The sequence below is a fragment of the Poecile atricapillus genome, chromosome 36 (assembly GCF_030490865.1).
Source record: "Poecile atricapillus isolate bPoeAtr1 chromosome 36, bPoeAtr1.hap1, whole genome shotgun sequence".
NCBI lineage: Eukaryota > Metazoa > Chordata > Aves > Passeriformes > Paridae > Poecile > Poecile atricapillus.
Window position 1 is genome coordinate 1,065,622 of NC_081284.1, and position 22,927 is coordinate 1,088,548.

Sequence of the window (22,927 nt, forward strand, 5' to 3'; positions counted from 1 at the left end):
GAGAAACCAAACCCTGTTCTAGTTGGAGGCCACAATGTGAAAGGATTTCTGTGTTTTACCCTCACAAGCTTACTCATTCCTTTTCCTCAACCTCATTCATGTTAGGAACAATAATTCTGTTGTCCATGGAGCTGGCACCTTTTGAATTCCAGAATAATGCCCCCAAGGTCCTTTGCTGTTCAGCTTTACAGCGCTGTCTGTGGCTAACAAGGCTTGGTGGGGTCCTTTTCCCTTTGGCTGAAGAGGAGCCAGGTCCCAGTCCCTGAGGGGCACCCAGGCTCCTGGCTGGAATTGGTGTGGAAATCCCTCAGTGTCACATCAGCCTTCACATGGAGCCCCGTGGATCAGAGCAGTTTCCAAAGGGGCCGTTGGGGCAAACAGGGAGATTTGGTCTGGCAGCACCCGTAAAACAATATCCCATCCCGTCAACTTGTTCTGGCAGAGAACACTTGGCTGCAGGGACATATCCCCATTGTTCCTGCCCAGGTTTCAGGATTCAAATGGTGTTGTCTTTGCCCTGAGCTGTTCCTTCAGCTGGCTCAGGAGGGCCATTTGACCTCTGGACTCACACTCTGGCCCAATTATTAGGACTGGCGCATCCAAACCTTTTATCTCCACTAACAGTGCAGATTGGAGGTGAATCTCTTTTCTTCTCAATCGTTTTTAAACTTCAATACCAATATTTGTGCTACCCTGTCATGGGATTGAATAATCCAATCTTGTTTGTAAATTTTTAACAGAATTACTTCAATTTCTCCTTGATAATCTGCATCAATTCCTCCTCCCATGACATGAACACTTTGCAAGGCCAAGCTCCAGTGAGCAGTTACCAAACCAAAGTGTCCAGGAGGAATCTGAATTCCTGTTTCAGTATTGTTAACTCTCATTTGCTTCTGATTTACACTAATGAATTCCAGTGCATGAAGGTCCAGCCCTGCAGCCTCTGGGGTGGCCCTGGCAGGGGCCATCACACCCAGAACAATTTCCCAGGCAGTCCAAGTCTCACTGTCCATGGCTGTGTTTGCAAATTGGGTGCAGCCATGCACACCCAGGGGTTTCCATTTCCCAGTGGGGCCATTGTTAAGGGCATGGAGCACATCTGGGAGATGGGTTTTCCACTGGGACAGGTTCCCAACTCTCCTCATTTTTTCAACTTCTTTCTTCACAGCCCCTTCACCCGTTCAACCAATCCTGCAGCTCTTGGATAGTCTGGTACATGAAAAACCCAGCAGTCTTAATCACTGTGTTTTTCACAGAAACAGACAAAGCATTCCGCATCCTAGTATCACCAAACCCTATAAAAACAGCCAATTTCATCCCTTCCTCCTTTATTCCTTGTATACAATTCACAAAGTTTACCACTGACATTTGGGTCTTGGCCAGTTCTTTTTGTACGATATTTAGTGTTACAGTGAGCAGACGAAGCTAACAAATTGATATTGTCAGTATTATTTCACATTATTGATTTTCAGTTATATTTTCAAATACATATTATTGTGTTATATTATAACATTATAATGTTGTATTTTATTATTACTATTACTATTATTAGTATTATTTTGCTTGCACAAACAAACCTGAGCTCAAGACTAAAACCTTCTTCTGGACCTTCATGTGGGAGCATTCCAAAAACAATTGTTCCTTCTGTTGGTGCTGTTTCCAATGTGCCATTAACAAAATCCATCCTCGTCTTCCCAAACCCACAAGCCCTTTTCCATATGCAATTTTTGGATGCATTTTAAGACATCCGGCAATTCAGCCTCTTTTAACCCACTGCCCCACTGCTCGCACGGTGCTCTGACCTCAGCCCACTCCAGAGCCAGCGAACTCTAGGGAAGGGCTTCCCATCCGAGAATTACAGACAGGACTGATTCCTTACATTCACATTTAAAAAGTGACATTTTGTTGTGATCTGGCCAGACTTTGCCAATTTTGTTCTACCAGTGGCAGGGTCAGCCCCAAAAACACAAACACCACCTGAAGGAATCAGTGTCATTTACTGCAGCTCCAAGCAGCAAAGGATCACAAAAGGAGCAGCTCAGCAATGCACCCAATCATCACTGCCAAAGATTGCCTGCAGTGATTAACAAAGATCCAGCACCAGTTCCCCTCAGACTCTGCCATCACCACATCCACACATCAGCTGGAGAAGCTGTCACAGCCAAGGGCTGGAGAGCCACTCCTGGACACTGGGAATTCCTGCAGGAGCCTCCAGCCACAGCTGAGCCTCCAACCCTGCTGTGAGAGGGCCCAGCCCTGATAGTGCTGAATAAACAAACTGACAGCACTTCTAATGTGGGAACATCTGGTTTCATCCTCCTCTTGGGTCCCTGTCAAAGCCTGGCCAGGTCTCAAGGAGGAACCAAGGGAGTTGACTCTGACCATACAGCCCCAAACAAGGCCAGATGTTGGACTTCATGGCCTTGTCTGACTTCTAAACATAGAAACCTCAATCCATGCTTCACTAATGAGTGGATACATCTATCCCACTGCTAATGACCATGCACAGTTCAGTAATGAGCAAATACACAGATAACCTTTGGCTGGAAGGTTCATCCAGAGGTCACCTTTGGCTCAGGGCCTGTTGTTCAGGCCTCACTCAGGGCCTGTTGTTCAGACCTTTGCACTTCAGGGACGAGGTTTAGTGCTGGGTTTGACACTGCTGGGTGACTGGCTGGACTGGATGAGCTCAGAGGTCTTTTCCAGCAGAATGGATTCTGGAATTCCAGGATTCCATATGCTGCATTCACCTAGGTCCACGTTAGAAGCATTACTTTGGTCCAAAAGTCCCCTCTTGCTCAGCTCTTGTGGCTTGAGGCGTCAGATCCTTCAGCTCCTGGTGCTCAGCTGCTCATGCTGAACAAGACCACTCAGAGTGAAGAATACATTTCATCCAATTCCTTCTGGAACAAGGAGAGGGGAGGTGTAAAAAAAGGAGCATTGTTTGGTGTGGCCTCCTCTCTGCCCTCCACATCTTTCAGCGCTTTGAACCACACAAGAGCTTTCTCCAAGAGTGCAATGAAGCAGCTGCTCCTGCTCCCAGCTCTGCCTCTTCCCAGTCTCTGACCTTGCCTGGTTTTGTCCCTCTTGCTGTGCTCTCTGTTCCCCCAGGGCTTGGTGGCTGCTGCCCAGGACTGTGGGACTGGCACAGATCAAGGGGTCGAGCCCCTCCTTTCTGTGCCCTTGGAGCTGCCTGGTCACAGCAGCCTCTTCCATCTGGAAGCTCCACATGGAGAGGGAGTCCCCAGCTCTGTTCTTGGCACAACTTGCAGGAGTCCAGGCAAGACTGCAAGTCCCTACTGGCATTGAGGCCTCTCAGGTGCCTCAGGCTGCTGTGACACCGCTGCACAGAGAGGGAAGAGTGTCAGGGGCTGTGCTGAAAGTCAGCTCCATGTGCTGCTGTTGGTGCTGCTGGTGCTGTTGGTGTTTCTGGTGCTGGTGGTGCCTCTGCTGGTGCTGCTGCTGCTGATGCTGCTGCTGCTGGTACTGCTGGTGGTGCTGGTGGTGCTGGTAGTGGTGCTGGTGCTGCAGGTGCTGCTGGTGGTGGTGGTGCTGCTGCTGCTGGTACTGCTGGTGCTGCCACTGCTGGTCGTAGTGCTGGTGCTGCTGGTGGTGGTGCTGGTGCTGGTACTGCTGGTTCTGCTGCTGGTGCTGGTGCTCTGCTGCTGCTGCTACTGCTGCTGCTGGCGCTGCTGCTGGTGGTGCTGCTGCTGCTACTGCTGGTTCTGCTGCTGGTGCTGGTGCTGGTGCAGCTTCTGCTGCTACTGCTGCTGCTGCTGTTGCTGGCGGTGGTGGTGCTGGTGCTGGTATTGCTGGTTCTGCTGGTGGCGATGCTGGTGGTGCTGCTGCTGCTGGTACTGCTGGTGCAGCTGGTGCTGCCGCTGCTGGTGGTGGTGCTGGTACTGGTGATTCTGCTGCTGGTGCTGGTACTCTGCTGCTGCTGCTGCTGCTGGCGGTGGTGGTGGTGGTGCTGGTGCTGGTGCTGGTACTGCTGGTTCTGCTGGTTCTGCTGCTGGTGCTGGTGCTCTGCTGCTGCTGCTGGTGGTGGCGGTGCTGGTGCTGCTACTGCTGGTTCTGCTGCTGGTGCTGGTGCAGCTTCTGCTGCTACTGCTGCTGCTGCTGGCGGTGGTGGTGCTGGTGCTGGTATTGCTGGTTCTGCTGGTGGTGATGCTGGTGGTGGTGCTGCTGCTGCTGCTGCTGCTGATACATCTGGTGCTGCTCGTGGCGCTGCTGCTGCTGCTGCTGCTGCTGCTGCTGGTACTGCTGGTGCAGCTGGTGCTGCCGCTGCTGGTGGTGGTGCTAGTACTGGTGGTTCTGCTGCTGGTGCTGCTGTTCTGCTGCTGCTGCTGCTGCTGGCGGTGGTGGTGGTGCTGGTACTGGTACTGCTGGTTCTGCTGGTCCTGCTGCTGGTGCTGGTGCTCCGGTGCTGCTGGTGCTGTTGCTGCTGGTCCTGGTGCTGATGCTGCAATCATTTGTCCAGCCCTGCCCCAGACTGAGGGATCAGATCCAGGCACTGCTGCTGCTCCCTCGGGACCAGCCCCAGTTTGGTTGTTGCTGGCAGTGCCAGCAGAAGCCGTGGCTGGAGCAGCAGGTGCTGACAGTGCCCCAAGGCCCGGGGCTGGAGGGGTCCCTGGGCTGGGGCTGGGAGGGAGCTGCCCCTTGTTCTCCCTCTGCCTCACACAGAGCTGGGCCGGGCACAAGTGGGGCAGCAGAACCAACAGGGAGCCTGCGAGTCTCTTCCAGCCCTGCCTGCTCAGACTTTGGCCTTGGAGCTTCAGGTGGACAAAGGCAGCTGCTCTGGTCCCTCTGTGTGTGCCCGTGTTCAGCACTGCTGCTCCATCAGTCTGTGCCCAGCAACGGGGAAAAGCCTCAGCCCTGCAGGGCGGGGAGCTGCCGGGCTCTGCCTGAGCAGCTCAGCCAGCGGGAAGGGAGCTGCTCCACATGGGAACCCAGAGCAAAGGGCATGCCTTTTTTACTCCATGTTTTCTGTTTTAAAGAAGAAAAGAGAGGAAATAGAAAAAAAACCTACTGTAAAATATGAAAGATAAAAACAGAACCCAAGTGTGCAGTGAAAAATCTTCTATAACTTTGAATTAAGTGGTAATTGGTCTTTTGAAACATAAAACTCAGTTATTTACTTTGTAAATGTGCTGTTGGCATGATGCATCTTACTGGCCTCAGTAACCATTCTTAAAAAGCTTTTGGGGTTTGATTCCATTATTGTTATTTTAAAATGTGGTGAAATTGGTGTGAAGGAATACGAAAATGCTTTGCGCCTTGCCAGCTCCAAGCAGCACTGGGAATCTAAACTCTGTCAAACCCCAAATTCTCACAAGATGCCCTTCCTTCTCACCCTGTGAATGAACTGCACATTCCCTTTCAAACCTTCAAGGTTTCTTAAAGATGCGAAGTCCCACTTACAGCTTTTTGCTCTGGTTTGGAACTGCAGAAGGGCAATTCTTCATCCATCAGCTCCGGACTGCACTGCCTCAGGAACACAGCAGTGGCATTCTAAAGGAGGAAGAAAGTGCAATTGCACAATTCCAGCCAAAAAGAAAGGAAGAGTGGGACACAGAAAACATCCTGTGCAGATCCAGGCATTCAGCTGGGACTGGGGAGAGTTTGGCTTCTTGCCAATTGGATGTGTGTCCCTAACTGCAATCTCTTGGCCTGCACGAGAGTCTCACTCACCTGCAAAAGCACAAAGCTCAGGCGGTGTGCTGGGAACGGGCTCGTCTGATGCAAAGCTGTCAGAGCAATGTGAGGGCAGAGCGAGCCCAGCTGTGCCTGGGGCTGAGCCCAGCAGAGCCCTGGCAGAGCCCAGAGCAGCCTCAGCATCCGCAGAGCCCGGCTGCAAGGAGAGAAAACAGAAACCGCCCGTCAGCTCAAGGCTCCTGTCCCCTTGTCCCAGCCACCCACGGTGCCCAGGCCATGCTGGCCGTGCTCAGAGCTGGGCCCAAAGCTGCCCATCACTGCTGCCTTTGGGAGCAGAGCAGGAGGGCAGGACATGTGCCCAGCCTGCAGCCAGCCACGGCAGATCCAGCCCCTCAGCAGCTGCCCAGAGACACAAAGCAGACTGGCAGCCGACTGAAGAATTGGTTGCATCAACCTCAGCAAAGGGGGTGTCGGCCAGGCTGTGCCATACCCAGATCTGGGAGCATCCCCTGGCTGTGGACTCACCTGCAAATTGGGCGTGGAGTGTGTCTTTGAAGAAGGTGCCAGAATCAAAGTTGATCATCTTCAGCTGGCCACGTGGATGAAGACATTGTCATCCTTGCGGTTGTCCTTGGTGTCTCCCGCAGCAGCCCCACCTGGTACAGCTTCTCCAGGGGCTCCTTCTCCTTCCCTAGGGGCCAGACCAGGCTGTCAGTGCTCTGCCCAGGGACCCAGCCATCAGTAAACGAGACAAGCAAAACCAGGGGGGATGGTGGCCACCAGTGCTTGCCACACCAGGCCTCCGGCTCAGCTCCAGCCCAAGAGCTGCGTGTTCCCTTCTAATGACCCCTGCTCAGAGCTACAGGCAGGACAAAAACAGTCTGCTTTGCTCTGCCACTGATTGCCAAGAGATGGGTGGAGTTGTTACCTGCCAGGCCCCTGGATCCAACTGTGCACATAGATCTCTCGCATCTTCTAGGGCAGATGAACACCCTGAATCCAATGATCTTGGCAGAGATCTTCTAAGGATGGCCTGTCCAAGGGTTGCATGGACAAACATCTCTTAATTACATCTTGGCACTCTAAAGAGAGAAACCAGGAATCACCGGTCACTTGGAGAAGTTGACCCCCGTTCCTGTGCCCAGGCCATGCTGGGTGTGCCCAGAGCTGGGCCTAAACTTCCCCATGGATTCCCTGTTTGCAGGAGAGCAGGACATGTGCCACCTCCTCAGCAGTTGCCAGAGGGGGATGCTCATGAGCCCACTGCTGTCTCCCAACACTGGTGTTCCCCCCGTGCCCAGAGATGAGGATCCACCTTGGGAGAGCCGTCGCGGGAAGAAGATCTGCCCCCAGACGATCTGCTGGCCCTTCCTGAATGGGTGCTTCCCTGTCACCAGCTGGTACAGCAGGAGCCCCAGGGACCAGATGGTTGCTGCCTGGCCGTGGTAGCATCGCTGGTAGAACCACTCTGGTGGGCTGTAGGACAGGGTTCCTGTGGAACACAGACAGAGCTCATCAGGGGGATGCTGCTGCTCCCAGAGACACACCCCAGCATCCCTGGGCATGTGGGGGCTGCCCCAGAGGCACATGGGGTGACCTGCTGCCCTCTCACCAGCACCTGGCACTTGTGTACAAACCTGGGCTTGCAAATGAAGCCACTGCTGCTGGAAGAGGGCAGCAGAAGCACTGGGGAGGCCCAACCATGACCCACAAATGGAAAATCCACCCAGTGGTAGAGAAAACCCACTCTCCTCCCTGCCTGCATGGCCTCCAAAAAATTGTTAATAAGCCAGGGCAAATTTGGGGAGCAGAGGAGTTCAAGCCCTTCCTCGCTGGCACGCCAAACGGGGTCAGACACTCCCATCTCTGCTACCCCCATGGGGGTTTTTATCAGGCTGCCTGCCCCAGCCCCAGCCCAGGGCACAGTGGGTGCTGAAGGCTGTCGGCAGGGCTGGGAGCTGGCCCCTCTCACAACCCCTACCCAAATCAACTTGGCTCAAGTATTAATCCCATCCCTGCAGCAACAGGGGGAAGCCCCGGTGCCACACCCACGCTGGACCAAGAGATGCCCAGGAGCATCCCCTGCAAGGGCTCACCTGCAAATCGGGTGTAGGCTGTGTCTTGGAGGAAGGTGCCACAGCCAAAGTCAATCAGTTTCACTTGCCCCGTGGCCAGGTCCAGCAGGATGTTCTCGGGCTTGATGTCTCTGTGCAGGACCCCGCAGCTGCTGCAGTGCTGCATGGCCTCCAGCACCTGGCAAAACAGGCCCCGCGCCTCCTCCTCCGGCAGGAACCTCCGCTCTGCCAGCAAATGCGAGAGGTCCTGGCACCGCTGCGGACGCTCCAGCACCAACAAGAAGCTGTCGGGCAGCTCAAGCCACTCGAGGAGCTGAATCACTGCAGCACACCCAGAGGACACCCTGTCCATTAGCACAATCTCCAGGGGCGCACGTGTACCGTCGGGCTGGGGGAGAAGCACGGTGCCGTCAGTGGGGCTGAGCCCGTGCCAGGGCTCTGTGACCCCTCAGCCAGCCCGGGATGCTCTGCACGCCCCGCTGGCCCCACGCCCGCTCTCCCCGCAGGGCTCCCGGCGGCTCCCACCCTGCCGGACCCCGGCTCATCCCCGCCCGGCACGCCCCGGCTTCTGCCGCTGGCCCCGCTCACTCACCAGCTCGCCCCAGCGCCGGATGCGATCCCGCGGCACCTTTTTGATGGCCACCTGCGAGCAAGGGGCAGCAGAAGGTTGAGCTCGATGCCCGCCCGCAGCGGCCCCGCCTTCTCCTCCGCCCCCTCCTCCTCCTCCTTCTCCGCCTGCCGCCGGCCCCGCTGCTCACCGGGGCACCGTCCGAGAGCCTCGTGGCTGCGAAGACGCTGCCGAATCCGCCGCGCCCCAGCAACGAACCCACTCGGTACCGCTCCTTCGGGCCCTTGTGCGCATTCCCTGGGGGCGAGACGCGGCCGTCAGCGCTCGGCCCGGGGCCAGGAACGGCCCCCGAGCGCTCCCCGACCTCCCCGGGCCGAGCATCCGCAGGCGTCTGCTCCTTGCAACGCGACAGCGGCGGCTCGGGGCCAGCGGCCGCGCTGCCGAGCGGCGGAGCTCGGGCCGGGGAAGCCGCAGCGGAGGCGGCGGCAACGGCTGCACCGCCTGTGTCCTCCGCGGGCCCCGGGAGGAGCCGGGGCAAGGGCCGGGGCCAGGGCCGGGGCAGGGCTCGGAGCAGGCGGAGCCAAAGGGCGGTGATACCGCCCCAGCCCCAGGCACTGAGGCCCGCCCAGAAGCGCCAGCGCCAGCTCGGCCGGAGCCGGGCTAAGGCGAGAGAGAGGCGGGACGCCCGGGGCCGGTGCCGGCGCCGCGGCCGGGGCCGGGGCCAGGGGCGGGCTGGGGGCATGTCCCGGGCGGGCAAGGGGAGAGGGGAACTGGGAGAAGAGGGGAACACAGAGAAAGGGAGATCGGGAGTGGGTGAGGGACCGAGGGAGAGAGTGTGGAACAGCGGGAGAGGGAGAGGGGAAGATACAGAGGGGCAATAATGTCGCTTCTTTCGCTGCTTTCTCTTTTTCCGCTGCTGCCGCTGCTGCTGCCGCTGCCGCTGCTGCTGCTGCCGCTGCAACTGAAGCACCGGGGCCGTTTGTCCCCGGGGCCGTTTGTCCGTTGCCCGCTCGGCCCTGCCCCGAGCCCCGCGCTCCCCGGGCAGCCCCTGAGCTTGGCCAAACACGGGAACTTTGCCGTGTTGAGCCAAGAGCCAGAGTCTTGATTCCTGCACAGGGGCACAGCAATGCCCTTGGCTGCTGCTGTGCCTTGTCCCTGCTGAGCATCAAACACTGTCTGAGCACATTCCCTGAATGCAGAATTTGTACCTGACCCAAGCACTGCACTTGTGTCTCCAGCATTGCTTTCCAAGAACAACAGGGGAAGGCAAACTGGGTGTAGCTCATGGTATTTTACAGTGTCTAAAACTTGCCAAGTCTCAGATCTTAGAGGTGAGATCCATTTGGAATGAATGGGATGGAGAGCTAGTGCAAGATGGAAAAGGGAAACATAAAAATAAATAGAGAAAAACATGCTGGTCATTTCTTTTGGTTTTATTTTCATTTCTTAAAAAAGCTGTTTCAGTTTTCCCAAAATCTTCTCCACAGTCCTGTCTGTTCTTTCCAAAAACCTGTCCTGGAGAACGAGGTGCAGCTCCTGTCCCAAGATGTGCCCCCAGCTGCAGCTTCTCTTGGCTTCCCACACTGTGTGTGCAGCACAACTCTTGCAGCAAAGCAGGACAAATATTTGAAGAACTTGACAACTTGTTCTTGCTTTTCCTTGTGGACTGGGGAGTTGTGCCATTGGTACGGTTTTCATTGTTACTCTTCTACCCGAAGAAAACATGATGAGCTGCCAGGAATTGTTAGGGAATACAAGCCTGGTTGAATGCGGAGAAAGAATCTCCAGAGCCTGCAGCCAGCAGTGGAGACCTCATCATCCCAATAGCCCCATGGACATCTTGAAAGTGATCTGGAACATGAAAATGGGCTGACAGAGGTTGTTTGTTTCTGTGTTCAGTTTAGGGGATTCTACATCTCTTGCACTGGTAGAAATCAAGAGCACCATCAGTGGATGATAAGCACCAGATCATGATAAGCTGGACCTCTCAGTAAATGAAAGAAGGTCAAAAGGACAAATGCAGGGAATGACTTGGTGAAGTTTGTGTGTAAGAAAGGTCATTTCCAATTCATTCCATTTGCTTTTGTCCTTTTTAGCAAGCCTGTTTGCATCAGAGATTCCCCAGGAAATGAGAACCTGGAGCTTGTGGAAGTGCCTGAAAGCTGCCCTGTTCCTCTGCAGGGACACTCAGGCTGAAACAGGAGCCTGAGGCCTCTTTTGGGAAGCCTCCTCCGAGCTGGGATTTGTGCCATGCCAGGACAGGAGGAGGGGGAGCTGCCCAGGCTGGGCTCAGGTTCCCACTGGGACTGGGCAGCAGGCTGGGCTCCAACTGGGATCAGCAGCAGCTGGAAATACCTCTGGGCATCTCCACTTTCTGCTGTTGCTCAGGAGAAGAAGCAATGAAGTGACAAGTTCTGGTTTTCCTTTCTCCTGGTGGATTTTTTCATTTTATTTGCCACTGCAGAGGCAATTTGTGTGATGGCCTCTGTCAGTTGATTCTATTTCAGCAGCAGCAGCAGCAACAGGGCTGTGTTTGAGCACTGCAAATGTCAGCTGTGTGGCTTTCATTCCCCTCGACTTAGTTCTCAGGGCCTTGGGAGCATTTTGATCTCTACTGATCATGATGCCTGAAACAAAAATCCTGAGTTCCCCATCACAAGAGGACTCTGGGCAGCACTGACTGAAAGAGGCAATTGCAGTTGTACTGCTAAAATTCAGGTGCCAAGCAGAAGAGGGGCAAGAGCAGCCGAGATCTACAATGTCCAAGGCCAAGGCACCAAGAGCCTCCTGCTGTCACCTCAGGGTGAGTAAAACAGAGCTGAAAACAGCGCTGGAACCCGATCCTTTCTTCCTCTGAGGGCTGGCTCAGGGCAGCAGAGGCGGGCCCTGAGGAAGCCTGAGGGCTGTTTGTGGGGGATTGTTGCTGTAGTCCAGAATTGCCCTGGAAAAAGCCCTGGGAAGCCGAGGCAGGAGCAGGTGGGAAGGGCCGGCGCTGCTGCTGCTCCTGGCCGGGAGCCCCGGCCGGGCCGGGCCGGCGCCCGCTGCGCTGCGGCTGCTGCTGCTGCCAGAGCCGGGCGGGACTCGGGGACAGGGAATGGACACGGGGGGACAGCAAAGGCCTTGGGGGCTGCAGGGATGGTGGTGCTCGGGCCAGCGCCAGCACAGAGCTTCAGCCCGCAATGAACCCCGAGGGAAACGCTGGGGAAAGGCTCCATGCAGCCTTTCTTTACTCGGCGCTGTGAAGGGACTGAAATAAAAGGAGAACAAGCAGGGCCCGACCCCTTCTCCTTTGGGAGGAGCCCCGCGCCTGGGGCTGTGAGGGGCTGTGAGGGGAAATGAAGGGCTGTGAGGGGAAATGAAGGGCTGTGAGGGGCTATGAGAGGTTCTACAGGGCCATGAGAAGTTCCATGGAGCTGTGAGGGGCTGTGAGGGGCCATGAGGAGCCTCAGCCCTGGCAGGAGGGGGTCCCACCATGTCCCCAGGGCAGGGCAGCCGTGAGGGGCTGTGAGTGCAGACGTGGCAGCAGAGCGGGCTTGGGGCACCTCTGGGAGGGGATGAGACCCTTCCCCAGCTCCACACCACACCAAACCCAGTATTGACAGGATTTTCCGTCTTTAGGATCCACTGGCAACTGGGAGTCAAGTGTACAGTTTAATCCTGGTGGGAAAAGCAAGGGAATTTCCCCAGTGAGTGACATCTTGCCATTGTTATTAATGTTTAAGATTTAAAAGTCTTAACAATGAAAATAATACTGAGGCATAATAATAACAAGAAATAAGGCGCCACATCCCCACACTGAACGCCACACCAAAATGACAAACCCCATTTTTCTTCACTATCAGAATGTTCATGAAAACAAATCCCATTAACTCTCTCCACCTCACATCTTCCCCACCAGATAAATGAGGCCATTTGTAGTGTTTAATACGACTTATAATTAAGAGCTGGAGGGAAGAATGGGGAGACACTCCCAATTTCCATGTCAAACCCAGCAGGCCAACTCCAAACTGGAGAGAAAGAAATGAAATGGGGGCAGAGGCTGGTCAGATGTTTCTCTAAAGGATCCCAAAATCACCTCCAAGTGAACAGGAGGGGAAAAGAAATCCCTAGAAACCACCCTGTGTGTTCAGGGACTCAGCTGTGAGGAGCTGGACAGGGACAGAGGCATCTGGAACAGTTTTGTCCTCAGGCTGAGCTTTCCAGCCGGGCCCTGAAGTCAATCAAGTGCTTTTGCAGAGGATTCCATGGTTGCCAACCACCCCTCAAAATGCGGCTCACAGGAGCACAGAACCTTTTTCAAGGTGAGGAGAGCAGCAAAAAAGGACAAAAGATGCCCAATTCAGAGCTCTGTTTAAAAGCCTGGAAAATAAAAATCGGTTGAACTCTGAAACCTAGCTGTGGGCCCTGGAATCCAAGGGAAAACTGGAAAGGCTTTTTACAAGGACTGATCCTGAAGAGCTAACAGATGAGTGTGTGTGGCATTTTGAGAGGCTTCCAGTTTTCTCCATTTTCCCTTGAACTGTTGAACTTGACCTTATCTTTGCCTCCTCTTGCACTAAAGGAGCCTCATTTCACCAGCTGGGAAAGCAAAGCTCATTGCTGGCCCTGGCTGCTGCTGTCCTTGCAGCATTTCCATCCCTCCCGTGGTCTCTTCCCTCAGGGTCCCCAGCAGCAGCTGCTGGAGCAGCACATGGAAGCTGCAGATGGAAGTGCTGCCCAGCCCAGCCTGAAGCTACACAAGGATCCTGCTGACAGGAACCCCAGTATTCCCTCCTGGGGCCCTGCAAACACTTGCTCATCTGTTCTGTCTGCCCCATGCAGACATTGCAGGGAACATCCTGTGTCTCCTTTGAGGCAAGGCCAGGACCCCAAATTGACACTCAGCATGCCGGATTCTGGCCCGTTTCTGCATCTAGTGAGATGGGGCTACAGCATTATCCAGAGAAACTCACTGTACTTCATCCTCCAGCTTCAAACCCAGCCCTTGGAAAGGGTTTTTATAAGGACCACAAGGAATAATCCAAAGAGGATTCATTTGAAACTGTTACCCTTCAGTCTCTGTTCTGTTTTATGCCATGAAACACATCTTCAATTAGAGTGCAAGAATGGGGCTGAAGCCTGCAGTAACAGAACAAATCAAAGCTAGACAGATTTCCTTATGAAAACTGAAAGACATAATAAATAGTAAGTGTGTTTTTCTCTTCAAAACGTTTTTCAGGTAAACATAATATGTACAAGATATGGCAAATTCACACTATGTGACTGTTTTAAAAATGGGCGAGCAGAAGTTATTTTTTGAGGAAAGGTTAACTCTACTACCAAATGAACTAGTTGAAGTTGAAAATAAATTGAAGTTAGCATTTAAAGCCTGTCCATGGGGCCTGCACAGGGTCTTGTCCAGCTCCTCGTGGCCTCCGAGGAACAACTGGAGAGCAAGAGCTGTAACGGAGGAGGGAGAACACGTGAGTGCAGAGGAGATGCAGCATCTGAGGAGAGCTTTTTGTGTTGGGGTTGCCTGCCCTTCTCCCAGTCCTCTTGTGGCTCCTGGGGGAGCTCGGAGTGCTGCACCCCTGTGGGCAGAGGGGCAGAGAGCCGGGCTGCTCCACAGCCTGTGGACATCCTCGGCATAATAAAGCAACCGAAAAATCTTCCCAGTGTGGGAGCAGCTTCAACTCAGAAACATGTGTTTGTTTGTAGTAATAGATTAGTACTAAAGAAATAAATGAAAGAGATTTCATTTGTAATTCAGATATGTTTCACCCTTTTGCAAGGTTGTGGTCCCCTTCCTTCAGGGTCATTTCTTTTACTCACCCACTTTCTAATAGTTAGAAGGGAGTTAAGCATACCAGAAAAGGCAACAGCTCCTGTTTCAAAGGGAAGCAGCCACCACTCCAGGGAAGCTGAATTGCCCCCAGGCACGTGTGTGCACTTGAAGGGTGAGCAGGTGTTGGGGACAGAGATCTCAAACCCCTTCTAAGGCTGTGAGAAACCCACAAGTGGCAAAGTATCATTGAGGGTCAACTCCAGCTGGATTCCATTCCCCGACACCCTCCAAATGGGCAGGCAAGGCTGGGCTCTGGCAGGGTTCAGTTTTGAGTGCCTTGTGTTCTATGGCATGGAAGTGATCCTATCTACTCTTGTACTGATAGATTGTGATATGGCTGCTGAAGGAGGAGAGGGAATCTCAGGAGACAGGAAAGTCTCTTCTTCTCCTTTCTCCCTGCAGAACCCCCTCTCCAAAGAGAAATGCCTGTGCTGGGTTTCCGTGGCACCCCTTCCCTCAGCCCAGTGTCTGACCCACTGTGTGCTCTGCAGGAGCCAAAGCCAGAGCAGTCCCAATATCAGTCACCACATGGTCCCCACACAGCAGGAGAAAGCACTGCTTGCAGTGGGGCTGCTGATCTGTGACCCATCCTGGTTCCATCCACCCCACTCCTCTCAGCCACAGACACCAGAAGGATCCCAGGAAAGCCACAGTGCTCTACCAGATGCCAGGAGCACTCCCTGCTGTGGCCTCAGGGATGCTGGGTGACCTCGTTGATGAGCATCTCTGGCTGGTGATGGAATGTGTGGATGGAGGCCCTTGACAGGAGGTTGTTTGAGACACGTGTGGGGCTGAAGGAGAGATGGCAGCTGTCGGTCAGGAGGGCAGGGACCCCGCTTGTGAGTACATTGCCTTGGACACTCTCAGGCACAGGATGTCCAAGAAGTCACACAAGGCTTTGGCACACTCAGTCTTCTTTCCCTCAAGTTCCTTCTTTCTGTATTTTTACAGTAGAGAATCTTGTTTGCTTTTGGAACTAGAACAAAGATCCCAGAGGGAACAGCCTTGCTGGTTTTAGTCAGAAGCATCAGTGACCAAATTTGTGCTTCCTTTTCTTTGGTCACATCTTTGTTCCTTCTCAGTGTTCAGGCTGGGTTGTGGGGTGTCCTCATTTGCTGCATTTTCTGAGTTCCTCTTGGATCCTTTGGAGGGCAATAGGTTGTGCCCTCTGAGGATCCTTTGTGCTCCTTGGTGACCCAGGAGAACCTTCCAGGTGGCTTTTGGGGGAGCTGCTGCTGTGATGTCACAGGAACGTTGCCGTGTCCTTGTGGTGTTCCCGTTGCTGTGGGGCACAGAGGCCTCAGTGTCAGAGCGGCTCTGGGTGCCTGCTCATTGCCTGGGGATCCTCCTGCCTGAGGCATTCTCAGCAGCCAGCCCAGCCCCTGACGGGTGTCCTTCTGTCCTGGCAGGGGGACAGACAGTCTGCAGACATGTGCAGCACAGTCAAAATGATCCAGCAAGTGCTTGCTGCACTTTGCACTCTGGACACTGGGGCTTCTTATGGGTTTTTTGTAACCCACTCAGCCCCTAAGTCAAGGATTTCCCCAGGTGCACCATATGTGCCTTTGGGATTGCTGTGGGCTTTCCATTCTTCCTTTGAAATGGATGTGATTTTGAATGAAAATTGCCATTAAGATGCCATTTGTTTGGGAGAGTTCCTGCCAAAAACTTCTTTAAAAAAGGGTTTGTTTGTAGCCAGCAGGGTGTGCACAACATTTGGAATGGAGCCTGGGAGGGGTTCTGTTCCCCAAGAGGAGAGTCTGTGGCAGTGGACCCTGGCACTCCCTCCATTTGCTGGTGCAGCCAAAAACTAGACAAAGCCTAATATTTTGTGCTGTTCTCTTGCCTGCTGTGTGATCCAAAAGGACTGTGGCTCCAGGAGGGAAGTTGTGAAAGGAAAATGCTCTCTTGGCATTGACTTGTTGTGTGGGAGTTTCCAGCACAGGCAGCTTTTTCTCCTAACAGCGTCTGGTTCAGGTGAAGGTCACCTCACACATGGATACTGCAAAGCTCCTTCTTCAGTGAGTGGGAAAGGAACCTGTGGTGTTCAGAGATCCCAGTTGCTCCCTTTCAACACCAATATGAGCCCAGTAAGCTCCAGGATGATCCTTGTCACATGCCAGCACTCCCAGGATGGTCCCAGTTGCCTCTGGCTAGATCAACCCAGTCAGTCCCAGTATGAAGCCATTTTCCCCCAGTATGCTCCCAGTTGCTCCCAGTTACCCCCAGTATGGGGGATGATGTGCAAGGTATGTTGCCAGTCACTCTCAGATACTCCCAGTATGAGTCCAGTCACTCCCAGTATAATCCAAAGATGGATGGATGGGAGGCCTCATGGAATCATGGAGACCATTGTGACACTCTAGGGCCCCATGGAACCGTGGTGACACCAAGTTGGCTGGGAGTGTTGATGTGCTGCAGGGTAGGAGGGCTCTGCACAGGGACCTGGACAGGCTGGATCCAGGGGCCAAACCCAACAAGGTGAGGTTTAACAAGTTCAAGTGCTGGGTCCTGCACTTTGGTCACAACAACCCCTGCAGTGCTCCAGGCTGGGGACAGAGTGGCTGGACAGCAGGCAGGCAGAAAGGGACCTGGGGCACTGATGGACAGCAGGCTGGGCATGAGCCATCAGTGTGCCCAGGTGGCCAAAGAGGCCAATGGATCAGGAACAGTGTGGCCAGCAGGACCAGGGCAGGGATTCTTCCCCTGTGCTTGGCACTGTTTGGGCAGCACCTCAAGTACTGTGTCCTGTTCTGGGCCCCCCAATTTAAGAAGGAAATGGAAGGGCTGGAGTATGTCCAGAGAAAGGCTGCTGAAGGCTCTGGAGCAGTTGTTCTGTGAGGAGTGGCTGAAAGAGCTGGAGTTGTTCATCCTGGAGAAGTGAAGGCTCAGGGTAGACAAGGTGGTGTCAGGGCACAAGTTGGACTTGATGATCTCCAAGGTCTTTTCCAACACTGCTGATTCTGTAATTCTCTGAAACCACCCTTGGAGCAGGTGCAGGATGAGCCCTGGGCCTCCTCTTCGCAACTTCCAGCAGCCCAGGTCCCTCAGCTTCTCCACACGGGCCCCAAAACCCATCCTGTCAGTCCTGCAGAGCCTTTCCAGCTCCTCCTCATTGCCCAGAACAGGGAGCCCCACAGCCAGACACAGCAGCCCAGATGTGCCCCCCTGGCCTCTGCTGCCTCTGGCAAGGGAGCAGCACGAGGCACTGCAGGACCCTGCAGACAATTCCTGAAGTACCTGTAGGATGATCCTGCTCCCTTAGGGACCTTCTCATGATGCCAGCTCAGGAACTGAAATGGGGAGTGGGGCCAGAGAGGAAAGGGCAAACAGGGATGGGCTGTTTGCAGGGCAGGGAACAGAGGTGGGAAATAGGAAGAAATCTGGAGCAGGAAGAGTAAAGAAAGCAAAGGTGAAGCAAAGGAAATGCTCAGGGCAGTCTGGGGGTGACTGCCAGGCAGCCCTGGCTCTGAGCAACAACATCTGCAGTGGCGCAGGAAACTCACAGCTCATGAGTACAAACTTGCTCTGTGACTTCAGAGGCCACGACAAACCTGAGTGGTTTCCCTCCCATCCCCCAGTCCTTCCTGGCCCCAGGGGCTGATGGCATTTGTGCTCCCTCAGGTTCATCTCCCCACAGCAGCACCATGGGGGTGCTGACGCCTGCTCTGGGCAGTGCAAACAGGGGCTCCTGAGCCAGTGCTGCCGTGTCTGTGCCTGCAAGGATGAGGCACCTCTGTGAGCTGGGGGAGAGGCCAGGGCTGCACAGGGATGATGTTGTTGGCAGCTCCATGAGGATTCTCTGGGACCCTGTGCTGGGGTGTCCAGAGCAGTGGGGATGGATCAGCCCCTGCTCTGCTGCTCCTTCCTGTCTCCCCCAGGGACCTTGCAGAACCCCAGCCATGCTGTTTGCCCCCAGCCTGCCCACGACCACTGTCGCCCTGAAAACTCAGCTTCTGAGCTTGCTAACATAGTTTTCTACAGACTTTGCCAGGACAGTAACTGTAAACATAGATATGTGTACATTCTTTCTGTTACACGTCTTGTGATAAACATCTCTCATGGCCAGTGCTGTGGGAAAGTGTTATCCTGACCACCCAATCCCTGGCTGTGGTCAGGAGCCTATAAATCCTGGAGGGAAAAATAAACCTCTCTCTTCTCTTCACCACACCTCGACCTGTGTCCGTGTGATCTGTTCATCTTCAGCGGCAACAACCACCCTGGGGCTGCTCACAGGGGTTTTCTGTGCTGAGCTTTGGCCTGGGCGTGTTCCTGAGAGAGCTTGGACAAGGAGCCTGGAGCCCCCAGGCCCTGCCCTGAGGTGTCAGTGCTGCCCCAGCAGTGCCCATGGCCTGTCCCTGCTGCAGCCCCGGCACTGCCACCCCCAGGGCTGTGCCCGGCCCCGAGAGCACTCAGGCCCTGCAGCAACACCAGGGCCAGGAGGGCAGTGGGGCAGTGACATGGGAGCAGCACTGGCAACACCAAGTGCTGCTGCTCCTGGGCACAGCTGCTGTGCCAGCACTGATCTGCCCCAGCTCTGCACACAGACACTGCTGCTGCAGCTCCAGAGAGGGGAACAAAAGGGAGATCTCTGGAGAAAACTTTGCTGGGAGACCCTTTAGTTCCTTTAAAGCCACCAAGAGCTCAGCCACTCATTGGCACAGTCTGTGGCCAAAGGGAAGATGAAGAGAGAAACAAAATGAGAAATGGCACAAACGATGATATTTTATTGTGGACAAGATCTAAAAATTAAAACAAAGAAAACATCCAAAATGAAACCAACAAGTAGAATCAAGAATGACTTTTATTACAAGTGATTTGCAGAAATTGGCCAGCAGTTTAATGTTTCTGAAACCATCCAGTCATCAGTGTCCACACTGCAGCCTTGAGCTCCTGGTTCCTCAGGCTGTAGATGAGGGGGTTCAGGGCTGGAGGCACCACCGAGTACAGAACCGACAGGCCCAGATCCAGAAATGGGGAGGAGACAGAGGGAGGCTTCAGGTAAGCAAACATGAGAGTGCTGAGGAACAGGGAGAGCACAGCCAGGTGAGGGAGGCAGGTGGAAAAGGCTTTGTGCCGTCCCTGCTCAGAGGGGATCCTCAGCACAGCCCTGAAGATCTGCACATAGGAGAAAACAATGAACACAAAACAGCCAAGCAGCAAACAGACACTGACTGCAATGAGCCCAAGTTCCCTGAGGTAGGAATTTGAGCAGGAGAGCTTGAGGATGTGTGGGATTTCACAGAAGAACTGGCCCAGGGCATTGCCCTGGCACAGGGGCAGGGAAAATGTATTGGCCGTGTGCAGCAGGGCATTGAGAAAGCCACTGGCCCAGGCAGCTGCTGCCATGTGGGCACAAGCTCTGCTGCCCAGGAGGGTCCCTGTCGGGGTCAAGAAAGGCTGGTACCCTGGCTGGAACCAGCACGGGCGGCTATCCTCAGCTGCGCGGTCCGCATTGCACTGCATCAATGTGATGGATGGCAAAATATGGCGATTTATTGCAGGGAAACTTAACATTTTATAGCCTGGGATCACTGTGTTACTCCCATCTGCTTACATCACACTTAGGTGCTATTGGCTAATTGCAGGGGGCCCTTGCTATCCTAACAGAGAGGGGTGGGTTACGAGCTTTCCGTTACATCCCGATATCTTCCGCAGCACAACGCCTTAACTACAACAGGTCCCGTAGTGCAGGGGTTTGCAGATGGACACGTAGCGGTCATAGCACATGATGGTCAGCAGGGAATACTCTGCTGAGATGAAAAAGACAAGAATAAATACTTGTGCAGCACATCCTGTGTAGGAGATGTCTCTGGTGTCCCAGAGGGAATTGTGCATGGCTTTGGGCACAGTGGTGCAGATGGAGGCCAGGTCAGTGAGGGCCAGGTTGAGCAGGAAGAAGAACATGGGGCTGTGCAGGTGGTGGCTGCAGGCTACGGCGCTGATGATGAGGCCGTTGCCCAGGAGGGCAGCCAGGGAGATGCCCAGGAAGAGGCAGAAGTGCAGGAGCTGCAGCTGCCGCGTGTCTGCCAATGCCAGCAGGAGGAAGTGGCTGATGGAGCTGCTGTTGGACATTGGCTGTGGCTGCACATGGGGACCTGTTCATGGACAAAGGACAGTGACAAGTCAGGAGACGCTGCTTTGAGCCAAACTTGGGCCATTCCCTGTACACTGTCCTGCTGGGTCACACTGGATATTTGGTTCCATGAAGTTCTTCAATGTCACAGTGGCCTGCCTCATTCCATGAGCTTCCATAGTGTCACAATGAATTCCTTGGATGTGCAGTGTCACAGTGGACCACTGGCTTCACGCAGCCCTGCTGTGTCACCAGGGACTCCGTGGTTCCATGAGGTTCTGGTGCTGTCGCCATGGTCTCCTTGGGTCCACAGTGTCACAATGGACCACTGCATCCACATGGCCCTGATGTGTCACCACAGCCTCTTGGTTCCATGGGACCCCAGTGCACAAAAAGTGCAGGCAGAGCCCTGAGGAGAGCAGGTGGGATGTGGTGGAATGGGACATGGAGGTGCAGAGCTCAGGGGAAAAGGTTCTGCTTCAGGGCACAGGGATGTCAGTCCCAGGTGAGCCATGTCAGACATGGTGAGGTTGGGGGTGAGGAGCATGTTGGCAGAACAGGGTTAGCCCTCAAGGGGCTCATTGTTCTATGTGCCCAGACCTCCTAAGGAGACAGCATCAGGATCACCTGGGGAATGCTTCTATCAGCTCTTCTCTGAAATTAAAAAGAAAAAGAAAAATTCTCTTGATTAAAGAAGTCATGAGGTTCACTTTGAAATCTTCTTTCTTAATAGAACTCCAAACTGACTCCAATGGGCTGCAGAAGTCTCCTTGAAGACAATTGGAAGAATACAAGGAGCTTCTGAGAGTTTCCTGTATTTTAATGAGTCCCACAATGATTTTGGGGCTGAGTCCAGGACCCTCAGGCACTGAGAGAAGGTTGAAGAAGCTGCTCAAAGAGTCAGAAGCAAAACTCCAAGTGCATTGGAGCATCAATGGGCCCCACTGAGGGCAGGGACTGCCAAAGGCTCACCAGGGACTGGTGAGGGCAGATCCTGGAGGCCAGGATTGTCAGGAGCCAAAGGCTCTGAGCAGGGAACTGCAATGCTGAGCAAGCCCTGGGTGGGTTGGAGGCAGCAGAAAGGCCAAGCCCTGAGCACAGGCCTGGCACAGCAGGGCCTGTCCCTCACAGGTGGCTCGGGGCTCTTTGTGGGGCAGTGGGATATGAGGGGCAGCAAGGACAAATGCCATAAACCTGTGTGACACTCCAGATCCTTATGGAACCAAGGGGCCAGTGGGACACTGTGGGAAGTTGTGGAACCAAGGGAATCATTGTGGCTCTGTTGGGCCCATGGAACCAAGGGGCCAGTGGGACACTGTGGGGTCTTATGGAAACAAAGGGCAATTGTGACACTTTGGGTGCTCGTGGAACCAAGGGGACTCTCAGCAGGCCCTTATGGAAACAAGTAATCCTTGTAAAAGAGGCCTCATACACAAGGGCAGTTGTGACTCTGTGGGGGCATATGGAACCAAGGGACAATTGTGACACTGCAGGATGTCATGGAACAAAGGGGATCTGTGCAGCCTCTTGGTGCCCAGGAGCCATTGTGACAATGCAGGGCTATGTTGAAGCAGATGGCCATTGCAAACATGGGGCTGAGGAGCCCCTGTGACACTGCAGGGCCTCATGGAACCAAGTGGACACGGTGACACTGTGGGCCCTCATCATTAGCAATCTCTTGTGATAGTTGTGTGCATCTACAGGGAGGAAAACCAGGAGTGCCTAAGCCTGTTGGTCCCAAATGTGCCCATCTTCGTATGAGCATGTCCCTGCTGACAGCGGTGCCGTGTGTTCCCTCTGCTCTCCAGGGCACCTCCATCCTTTGAGGGATGCCGATTAATCTGACAGCTGACACCACTGGGCAGGACCCACATGGCCCCAGTCTGACCCCAGCACCTGGGCCCAATTCTCACTCCCACCAGAAGGTCTCACCAGCAGCAGGCACTTGGTCCTTACAGCACACAAACACACACACACACAGAGTGAAACTGGGAATACACAGAGAGCAAACATTGAAAAAGACTGAATAGGACAGGGCAGACTCTGGTGATCAGGTACCAGGAACAGCCAGCAAGGTCCACTGAGCAGCCCCTTTTCACCACACAGTTGGATTTGGATTGGAAGAGCTCTGCTCTCATCTGACCCACCCCTGGAATGAGCAGGCACATCTTTCACCAGATCAGGTTGTTCAGAGCCCTGTCCCATCTGACCTTCCTTGTTTATGGGAATGGGGCATCCGCCACCACCCCGAGAACTTGTTAACACAGCAATTATCAATCACACTTGTTACCACAGCAACTATCAACTTAGGACTCCTTCCTAAGTGTGGTACATAGCAAGCAACCTAGTGCTGGTTTCCACAGCAACTGAGCATCATATGAACCAGTTGTGATGCTCAGTTGCCATGGAAACCAGCACTAGGACCCCATTGCTATGGGCTTGTGCCATGGAATTCTGGAGCTGTGATGTTACAGAGTGTCCTGGGGTGACTTTATGATACTGGTATCCCCAATCGTCTGGTTTATGTTATATATTAAGTTCTGCACCTTTAAGACTGACTCTGAGAGCAAGAGAGGGGGGTAGAAGAAGCCGCAGTTTGTGTTAAAGAAAACATCACTCCCACACATCTCGCTCCTGGACTGTGTTGTCTGCAGCACAGACAGACAGCGGGACAGAGCTTCTCCCTGGTTTTTAGTTAGTTTTAGCTAGCTGAGGCAGAGTTCCCTGGA

At 54.1% G+C, this 22,927-nt stretch overlaps 3 protein-coding genes across 3 annotated transcripts in view; all 3 read right to left on the bottom strand.

The window, feature by feature from the left end:
* Window positions 1-6,238, bottom strand: part of LOC131590989 (serine/threonine-protein kinase pim-1-like) — a 36,240-nt gene extending 30,002 nt beyond the window's left edge. The window contains exon 1 of the mRNA XM_058861407.1: window positions 6,181-6,238. Coding sequence (XP_058717390.1) covers window positions 6,181-6,238 — 58 coding nt within the window. The remainder of the gene's footprint in view (window positions 1-6,180) is intronic.
* Window positions 6,239-6,240: 2 nt separating this feature from the next.
* On the bottom strand, window positions 6,241-9,040 carry LOC131590990 (serine/threonine-protein kinase pim-1-like). Its single transcript, XM_058861408.1, has 6 exons — window positions 8,924-9,040; window positions 8,489-8,662; window positions 8,323-8,373; window positions 7,752-8,118; window positions 6,971-7,147; window positions 6,241-6,293 (listed from the first exon to the last, which is right to left on the bottom strand). The coding sequence occupies exons 1-6, from the start codon at window positions 9,038-9,040 to the stop codon at window positions 6,241-6,243; spliced, it is 939 nt and encodes a 312-aa protein (XP_058717391.1).
* A 9,921-nt stretch (window positions 9,041-18,961) lies between these two features.
* Window positions 18,962-20,197, bottom strand: LOC131591021 (olfactory receptor 14A16-like). Its single transcript, XM_058861453.1, has 2 exons — window positions 19,795-20,197; window positions 18,962-19,503 (listed from the first exon to the last, which is right to left on the bottom strand). The coding sequence occupies exons 1-2, from the start codon at window positions 20,195-20,197 to the stop codon at window positions 18,962-18,964; spliced, it is 945 nt and encodes a 314-aa protein (XP_058717436.1).
* Window positions 20,198-22,927: the final 2,730 nt, after the last annotated feature.

Coding starts and splice junctions, on each gene's coding strand:
- LOC131591021 (XM_058861453.1), bottom strand. CDS start 20,197: ATGTCCAACAGCAGCTCCATCAGCCACTTCCTCCTGCTGGCATTGGCA. Junction 19,504..19,794: donor GCACTACGGGACCTGTTGTA/GTTAAGGCGTTG, acceptor TGACCCCGACAG/GGACCCTCCTGGGCAGCAGA.
- LOC131590990 (XM_058861408.1), bottom strand. CDS start 9,040: ATGCCCCCAGCCCGCCCCTGGCCCCGGCCCCGGCCGCGGCGCCGGCAC. Junction 8,374..8,488: donor GGCTCTCGGACGGTGCCCCG/GTGAGCAGCGGG, acceptor CCTTGCTCGCAG/GTGGCCATCAAAAAGGTGCC. Junction 6,294..6,970: donor CCCGCGACGGCTCTCCCAAG/GTGGATCCTCAT, acceptor CTGCTGCGGGAG/ACACCAAGGACAACCGCAAG.